At 36.9% G+C, this 9,146-nt stretch overlaps 1 protein-coding gene across 1 annotated transcript in view; it reads right to left on the reverse strand.

The window, feature by feature from the left end:
- The window catches only part of CDIN1 (CDAN1 interacting nuclease 1), a 134,244-nt gene extending 126,664 nt beyond the window's left edge, over positions 1–7,580 (reverse strand). The window contains exon 1 of the mRNA XM_070940235.1: positions 7,345–7,580. Within this exon, the coding sequence (XP_070796336.1) occupies positions 7,345–7,445 (101 nt within the window). The 5' untranslated portion in view covers positions 7,446–7,580. The remainder of the gene's footprint in view (positions 1–7,344) is intronic.
- Between the last annotated feature and the right edge of the window lie 1,566 nt (positions 7,581–9,146).

Here is a 9,146-nt window from a genome sequence, read left to right on the forward strand (position 1 = left end):
AGTCAGTGTAGATTATATGCAGTTTTATAATGGCATATAAATCAGATATCAATCTGTCAGAAGGTTGGGAGATCTACCAGAGCAGATTTGGTAGCACATAAGGAACTGAGTAGAAGACTGCAAGATTGCAGTGAAATTACTTTCTAAGGCACCCAGGATAGCATTTAAATCATTTGTTAAGCCATCTGTACAACTTGCACTGGTGGATATCCCCTCAGGAGACTGCACATAAAACTAACTACAAGAAAACCACCTTATGCTGGAACTGATCATTTGGTTCAATATTCTGAACACTGATTGACAACAACCCTCCAAGATTTTAGGTGAGGTTATTTTTCAAACCTGGAACCTTACGGTACATGAAACTATGGTATTGTGAGCTATATCCATGTCTCTGATACAACACTATCAATTATGCACTAATTTTATTCTTACAAGTGACTTTACATTAATAAATTTGATTACAAAGTCTTTTTTCATAAGCCTATAGAGGCCAGAATAAAAAAAAGATTTACTTAGTCATAGCAAACCGCAAAGCAAAGATGTATTACAAAGATTGTTCGTAATACAAAACATTTAAGGTTGCAATACACTTGCACTTAACTAAATGAGACTTGTATTTGAGGAAACATGTTTAAGATAGCATTTTAAGAATTCTATATCCATGATACATTTGTCCACACTATTCTAGAACAAATGGTTTATTGTGTCTCAGGGCACTAAAATGCTAATTTTTAACATAAAACTGTCTACAAATGTGGTTAAAATTAAATATTACATACACATTTCATCTTCCTAGTATTATTTTTATGTTTCCATTATTTTTGAAGAAGGCTTTGTCTGGCACCTTTTACATAGTTCTCTCTGACAATGTAAATATTAGTATCAGTTTCAGCTCATCTGGACCTACAGGAAAAAAAAAAGTTCTGCCTATTCTGAATTGTCCCAAGAAGCTTCAAGATTAATTTGATTTAAAAGGCTTCAGGAACTTTCAAAGGAGAGTTGGTGGTTTCAGGCCATTTCCTAATGGACAGGTACATCTATCATAAAACTATCAGGATTTCTACCATTATTGGCAATTTCTCATCCACACACAATATTTTCATTTTAGAGTCTAGGCATATTGGCAGAAAGATATATTCTAGACAGAACAGTAAATTTCCACAAATGATACAATTCTGTATACTCAGAAAATATAAGAAATAATGGTTATTTCATTCATCGAGTAGTTTTATCTATTAAATTAATAGGTTCAAATACAAAATATTTTATTTATCTAAATTTAACAAAAATGTTAGCAAAATATTAGCAGATTAAAAAATGGGAAGTTATTCTAATATACAAGATAATACAAACCAATTCTTTTGTAAGAAAAAGTGTGTTTTAGGAAAGGTCATCTTCAATGATTTCTTTTCTGTTATGAAAGTAAATAGAAAATATTCCCAATGTCTCTTGGATGTCCCTTGGTAACATCCAAGAGATAAAACGGTTTCAGAGATAGTGTATTAATATTCAGCTAATTTACTGATCTTGAAACTTTCAACTGAATAATAATCCTTCACGTTTTATGCATCATTCTTTTATATTAAAAGCAAGCACGTGCTATTTATATTTGGAGAAAGAAGTACCTGCTAAAATTGGATTGAAAGTTTTGCTTAATATTTTTCAGTTTTATACGGGTGATCCAAAGCATGCCCAGGCACCAGCTTTTTTTTTTTTAATTTGATTTATATGCCGCCCTTTTCCGGAGACTCAGGGCAGCTTACAATGCATTAAGCAATAGCCTTCATTCTTTTGTATATTTTATACAAAGTCAGCTTATTGCCCCCACAAACTGGGTCCTCATTTAACCTACCTTAGAAAGGATGGAAGGCTGAGTCGACCTTGAGCCTGGTGAGATTCGAACTTACAGTAATTGCAGACAGCTGGTGTTAATCACAATGCTTTTTTTTAGTCTGCTGAGCCACCAGGCCCATTTTAATTTAAGACTATTTAAAACAATAACAAAATGCGCATAACAGCTTTCATGCTAGAGAAACAACTTCTTCAGGAAAAATAAAGATCATGCAAGTATTTACTTAGGTGGTTATTGCTTAAATTTCTTATTTAGAGACCTTTCAAAGTAAAATTGCAAGTCATGATCATCTGATGTCTGGCTTAACAACTGCAGGTTGTTAATGCTTAATGACCATAAGGAAAGTGAGATTGTGAGTCCATCATGGTTGTGTGATGTCTTGTTTATTGACCACAGCCATCATTTAGCAATCTCCATTGCTGCCATTGCATCACATTGGTAGCTATGGAACTGTTGATTGGTGTGTTAGGCACTGATGCTCACTGCTGCTGTAAACTGGCTTGAAAATTCCTTAAAAATTAAGAATCACCTCTTGGGACCTGGTGCAAGCTCTGTAAATATGTACTATATAAACAGAGAAAGGGTGTGCGTGTGTGGGAACCATGCTGTCAATTTATGGGCCAAAAGATCAAACAATTTACGATGCTGCAGCAATTGTATCACTGTAAGCCTTTGCAGTTTATTCTTATGCCAAGTTTCAAATATCAAATCTGAAAATTAATTTGCAGAAGAAAATGGAAATGAGCAAAAGTAGTTGTCCAAAATCTTTTAAGATGCTGAAAATTAGAATTTCCTAACTCAGTCTCAGAAGATCTGTTTTCTCCTTCATTTTTGGTATATATTTTCTTTTGGACAATAATGGGTCTTAACGTTTCAATGTTTAGGATTTCCTTTAGAAAGGCCTATTTAACCTAGTACTTTCTTCCATCCTAGAGATAAGGTTTTCAAATTATCAATCCTCTATGGTATTTGTGTCTCTGGTACTTTGAAAAATGCGACACATATCCTTCAATGATTTAGAAGGGACACAATTTACCAATCCCCTATTTTTGAATTCCCATAAAGGAATTCAAATAAAGAAATCCCATAAAGAATATATTTATTTTCTGTAATTTTCAGTGTTACACATGTGAGCCTAGATATAACTATAATGGTTCCAAAGCTAAGAAAAGAGCCCAGTCATTGTACAATAAATACATAGACTGCCTTTTAATAATTGTATGCCACCCACTTACAGAAAGAAGGGTATCCATATAAATCTTATGAATAAATGAATTTATTGTAAAAACAATATTCAAGTTCTGGGGTTTATTGTATTCCTTGATTCGGCCAAAGGCTAAAATGAAAATTCACTCATCCACTTAAATAAAATTATATTGATGAGTGACTCACAAGGGTATGCCAGTATATTCATGGTTTCTTTCTTTCTTTTCATATATTATTTGGTGCATCTTACCTGAGATAATTCAATAATATTTTTCTCAACTGGGTATAGTCAATTTGTATCAAAGGTCCAGAAACATGCTAAGAGTTCTTCCTGCCAAACCCACTTGAATATTTTCCTACCAAATCCCTTTTTCCTCTCTTATGTATTTACCATGTGTAGTTATTGTAAATGTGTGTCTTGTTTCCATTTAATCCCTAGCTGCAATAGACCTTGATTTACGACCATTTACTTAATGATAGTTACAATGGTATTGAAAAAAGTAGCTTACAACTGAAGTTATGTCTGTAACATACATTCCTGTGATCATATGATCACAATTTGTGACCTTCCCAGTTAGCTTCCAAGTAAAATTAATGGGAAACTGGTAGAAAAGATTACAAATCATGCTCACATGATATCTTGCTTAACAACTGTGATTGTTTGCTTATCACCACAGTAAAAATAGCCATAAAATTGGGTCTAGTCACATGATGGCTTGCTTTACAACTGTGTCACTTAGCAAACAAAATTCTGGTCCCAATTGTGGTTGTAAGTTAAGAATTATCTGTATTGTTACTAGGGGATCAAAAGGAACAGAGAAAATGAAAACAAAAAGGATCTTTCTAAGACCTTCATTCCTAGAAACAAAGTTGGTTGTCCTCAAATCCTCAGCTTTTTAACCTGATTGAACCTTTTGTGCATAACATAGCAAAGAATGTTAATAAAATTCATAATGCTGTGATGCATTCAATTTTTTTTTGCTATGATAATCACACACATTAGAAATCCAGCTGTAGAAAACACAAAAGAAATGTGCAGGGAACACAAGACAAGGAAAGAAACACGCTTGAATAATGTAGAATAAGGCTCTACACATTATGTCAATTCATTTAGACTACAAAATTTGACACTCTAACTCACAGATTCCTTTTTTCTACTTTTTCAATTTCTTGTTCTATGTGATTTTGCTTTGCATGAGCTTATCATGGTACATAATCATAGCATAAAGTGAAGGAAGCCTCTCTTAAGATCTAGGTTAACTTATACTTCAAACACTCCATCAAACAAGATCACAACCTGCATGCCATTATATATGAAAAGTATATAAACTTTTATGCTACACAAACTAATACTATTTATATATATTACACCCAGAAAATACATCAGTTAATTATCTGCAACCCAGCTTCATATTCAATTGGACGTTCACTTTTTAATAATGAGATTTGCAGGATTAATGTAATTATAAAATACATAATTGTTATATTGGTAAAACACATTGTGAGCCACTCAAGAGTCGTTGACAGTTGAGTGGCAGACAAATATAATAATAATACTTAGTGGGGAAATAAAGCTTGAAATCCACACATCAAAACAGGTATCTACAATAGTTGTCATCTCATATTGATTAGTCTAATATGGAAATTAGCAGTTAATAGTTGTCATCCTACTTCTCAACTGAAAACTATTTATTTATTTATTTGTTTGTTTGTTTGTTTGTTTGTTTCCTTTATTATTTTTATAAATATCTCAAGGCATCAAACATACCTAATATTCCTTCCTCCCATCCAAGCATAAACTAGGTAACCATATGAGGTGAGGTGAGGTAAGAGAGAGTGACTGGCCTGAAGTCAGCCAATAGGTTTTCATGTCTAAGGCAAGACTAGAACATCAAGTCTTACAGCCAATCCTAAATTGTTTTTCCCTTTTTCCACTGGGAATTTTTTAGTATCAAATAAAAACCTACTACCTCCCAAAAGGAGTACATTTTTCACACAGGTTTTGAGGACATCCTTCAAGATGCCATGTACAACAAGCATGATCTTCAGTCTGATGAAAGTTAGTCCTGTCTTTTGCTGTGAAGTAAGGCTGTACAAGGATTCAGATTCAGAAGTGAGGCTTCGAAGCATGTGGGGGCACAAACGTGGCACCTGCAACTCTTCAAACATAATGTATATTCCAATAAAAAAGAATATATGTAGCTCAGAGTTGAACTGTGGAGTCCTTGGTGCTATCTGACCTTGACTGTTTTTTTACAGCATTTCATTACCCAATTTGTTAACATCACTTACACTCACACTGATGTTACCTAGTTGGGTAATAAAACATCTGCAAGCAAACAATTAAGCTCAGAGAGGACCCCACAGAACAAGTATTTTTCCATGATTACACTGTGGCTTAGGAGAGCAGCATTATGATACCAGGGCAAAAAGGTGTGGTTTTAAGGAGGCGTAGACAGATGCTATCTAGATATCCTTGTACACATTTAAATGTAAAGTATGTCCACAATGTTGTATATGTCTAGTACTTGTATCTTCCTATCTCAGTGATTATTTAACCTACCTGACAGAATGGCTTCTAGAATGAGAACATTAAATGGCATAATTCAGCTACATTACAGATAGCTTTGGTTGTTTTATTGCAATGGAATAATATGGCTATTATTAAGACTTTTCAGTGATGCTAGAAAAAGTTAAGTGCTAAAGGAGCTGGTGTTAAATGTGTTTGCCAACATGAATATAAAATAATGTTATTTTTACAATACTAAGAAATATTAATAGATATTTTAGTTTTTTTTAAAAATTTCAGTCTACTGTTCCTTCAGGAATTTAAGGCTTGATAATCCAAACTACCCTAACCAATCTGTCTGATAAGCTAACAGAGAGAATTGAACTTATTATTTCTTGTGGCATGTGGCCATAGGAAGCTCCAAACTAGAGCGGTACTTGGTACTTGGGAAAACTAGAGAAATATGCTCTACTAGGGAAAATGGCACCCTTGGCAGAAGGGAGTGTAAATTATAAAGTGCAAGCACTTGGATAATACAGGTAGTCCTCGACTTACAACCATTCATTTAGTGACCATTCGAAGTTACAACAGAACTGAAAAAAGTGACTTATGACTGTTTTTCACACATGATCATTGCAGCATCCCCATGATCACGTGATCAAAATTTGGATGCTTAGGAACTGGCATGTATTTGTGACAGCTGCAGTCTCCTGAGGTTTGCGACCTTCTGACAAGCAGTCAATCAGTGAAGCCAGATTCACTTAGCAACCATATTATTAACAACTAAAGTGATTCACTTAATCTCTGTGCCAAGAGACAAGTCTTAAAATGGGGCAAAACTCACTTAACAAGTGTCTTGTTTAACCAACAGAAACGTTGGCCTCAATTGTGGACACAAGTTAAGGACTCCCTGTATCTAAATACTTCCCCACTATCTTCATTTTTAAGAAGAATTAAGGTATTTACAACAAATCTTAAAAGTATGGCTATTGGAACTTGGTTCACATGACAGTTGGTATGTGACAACCCCACGTCAGACTGAAATGAAGAATAGATATAATTCACTGAGAACTAGCAGCTTATTTACATTAGGGGTGGCCATACCAGAGAGGACACACCGCATTTTACATCTTACTCATGGGTAACTTTCATTTTGAGCTCCCTGGCAAGCAAGCCAGAGTCACATTTCTTTTTCCTGTTCCTCTAATATCCCGCTCCCTTTTTAAAAATCCAGCGCAAAAGCTGCCGCAGCGAAGCGAAATCACACTACACGGGAGCGACTCTTTTTTTTTTTTTTTTTTTTTTTATTGCAAAAGTTTTACAATTACATTTTCACCCCTTTTTTCACCCCCCCACCTCCCTCCCCAAACTTCCCATCCACCCTAACCCTCCCTAACCCTCCCCCCCCAGACTTCCCTATTACATACTCATAACTAATAACACTAATATATAAACCTGAACCCATCCCTCCCCCTATATAATTTTTCCTCTTTGTCTCTTTACATAAAAATATTTCTAATAGATTATTTTCGGGAGCGACTCTTTTAATCACGCCGCAAAGCCAGCTGAGCTGCCTCCCCTCCCGTTACAAAAAAAAGGATTCCCCGCGGCCTCGGGCCGCCACTTGTTAACAGTTTACTTCCGACAGCTGACTTCTTCACTTCCTTCGCGTAAAAAAAAAAGGGGCGGAATTTGCCTTGGAAGAGCCAGGCGGCGGGAAGAGGTGGGGGGAGGACGGGGTGTGGGAGACGGAGGCTGCCCGGGGAAGACTTACCTGGGGAATTTTGCCTTCAGTTTTCTCAGGCTCTGCCTGGTAGGCGGTACCTGAGCCAGGAACTGAACCACCTCTTCGTACTGGGCTTTAGTGAGCTTCATAACCTCCCCGGTGGACGGAGGTGACCCCCTGCAAGCTGCAGCAGAGCGGCTGGGGCAGGGAAGAATTTCCTTGCTTAAGGGGGCGCTTCCCGGCTCCGGCCACCGCCGAGTGGAAGCGGAGGGTTTGGTGAAACCGGGCAGCCCAAAGAAACCCCTGCCCCGACTCCGCGGCTTCGCGCCACTGCAAAAGACGAACACTCATGCGCTGCGCTCGGAGCTCCACCCTCGTTGGCGCGTAGAGCCCGGCTCGGCCCTTTTCTTCCTGGGTTGAAAGCTGCGAGGCCGGCGGGCTGCTCGGAGCGAGCGAGAGCCGAAGGAACAGTTGGCCGCCTTTTCTTTACACTGGTGGCCGGCCGGCTTGTCCAGAACTTAACGCTATCCTTCGGGGGAGTGTAGTTTTTGATACCTGGGTAGGATTGAAAGGAAGGGGTAACTGGTTGCTCAGACTGCGCTCCCCCCCCCGCACCCCGACACTGAAATGCTTTAAATATGAGGAAGGAGCTATCGGCTGGTCGCCTTAGACAGAAGTTATGCACAATTGTCTTGTCTGTTTTATTGGTCGGTCATGTGTGGATAAAAGTAAATCAAAAGTAACTGTAGGGGAAACGTAATTCTTGATGCAGTTTTGGGGCAAACCAGACTCATCCAGAAACAGCTGATTAGGGCAGACATAAATTTAGCCAGTTCTGGAGGGGAATTTATTTAAAAGATTTATGTGCCCATGTGAAGCATCTATAAGCAGCTCATAACAATATAAATTAGAAAACAGTATATATAGTTACCTAAAAGAAACAAAGGGAATAACTGTAATAGGGATAACAAACATACACCATAATGTAGTCAATGTATTCCAGAGATTAATTTGTGTCAACCTGTAGTGGAGCTGAGAACGTGTTTACAGGAATCTTTTAAAGGACTGAAAGTTCACTAAGAGTCAAAATTTAAACTATAAAGGTTCAATATATTTAAACTACTATAAAGTAGTTTTAAAAACGTAGTTATATTCTGTGGAGAACCAAACTTAGTATAAAGTGATAGGTCAAGTTGATTTTGACTCTTAGTGACTACATAAATGGACCATCTCTAGGATGATCTGTCCCTAGCTCGGCCCTTCAAGTTCTTTCAACAGTGCACCAGTTTCATTGTGCAGTAATTGAGTCTGTATCTTGCTGCTGATAGTCTGTTTTACCATTGTCAGCATTATGGTCTTCTTAAGGAAACTGGATCTTCCTATAACATGTCTGAAATGATCATTTATACCTAATCATTTGATCTGAGTATTGTTATTTTCTCCATGATTTTCCCTTCTATAGAGTGTCACAGAAAAAAAACACACTGCCTGCATGATTATGATATTTGTAAGTATAGACGAAAATAACTACAGGTAATCCTTGATTTACAACATTTCATTTAGTGACCATTCAAAGTTACAACAGGACTGAAAAAAGTGACATGTCCTTTTTTCACAGTTACATGGCACCATGGCCATGTGATCAAAATTCAGATGCTTGGCCACTGATTCATATTTATGACAGTCGCAATGTTCCGGCATTGTGTGATTCTCTTTTGCGACCTTCTGAAAAGCAAAGTCAATGGGGAACCCAGATTCACTTAACCGTATTACTAACTTAACAACTGCAGTGATTCATTTAACAACTGTGGAAAGAAATGTCATAAAATGGGGCAAAATTCACTTAACTG

The sequence above is a fragment of the Pituophis catenifer genome, unplaced genomic scaffold, assembly GCF_029215685.1.
Source record: "Pituophis catenifer annectens isolate HBS135680 unplaced genomic scaffold, rPitCat1.0.hap2 SCAF_1, whole genome shotgun sequence".
In the NCBI taxonomy this organism is placed as follows: Eukaryota; Metazoa; Chordata; class Lepidosauria; order Squamata; family Colubridae; genus Pituophis; species Pituophis catenifer.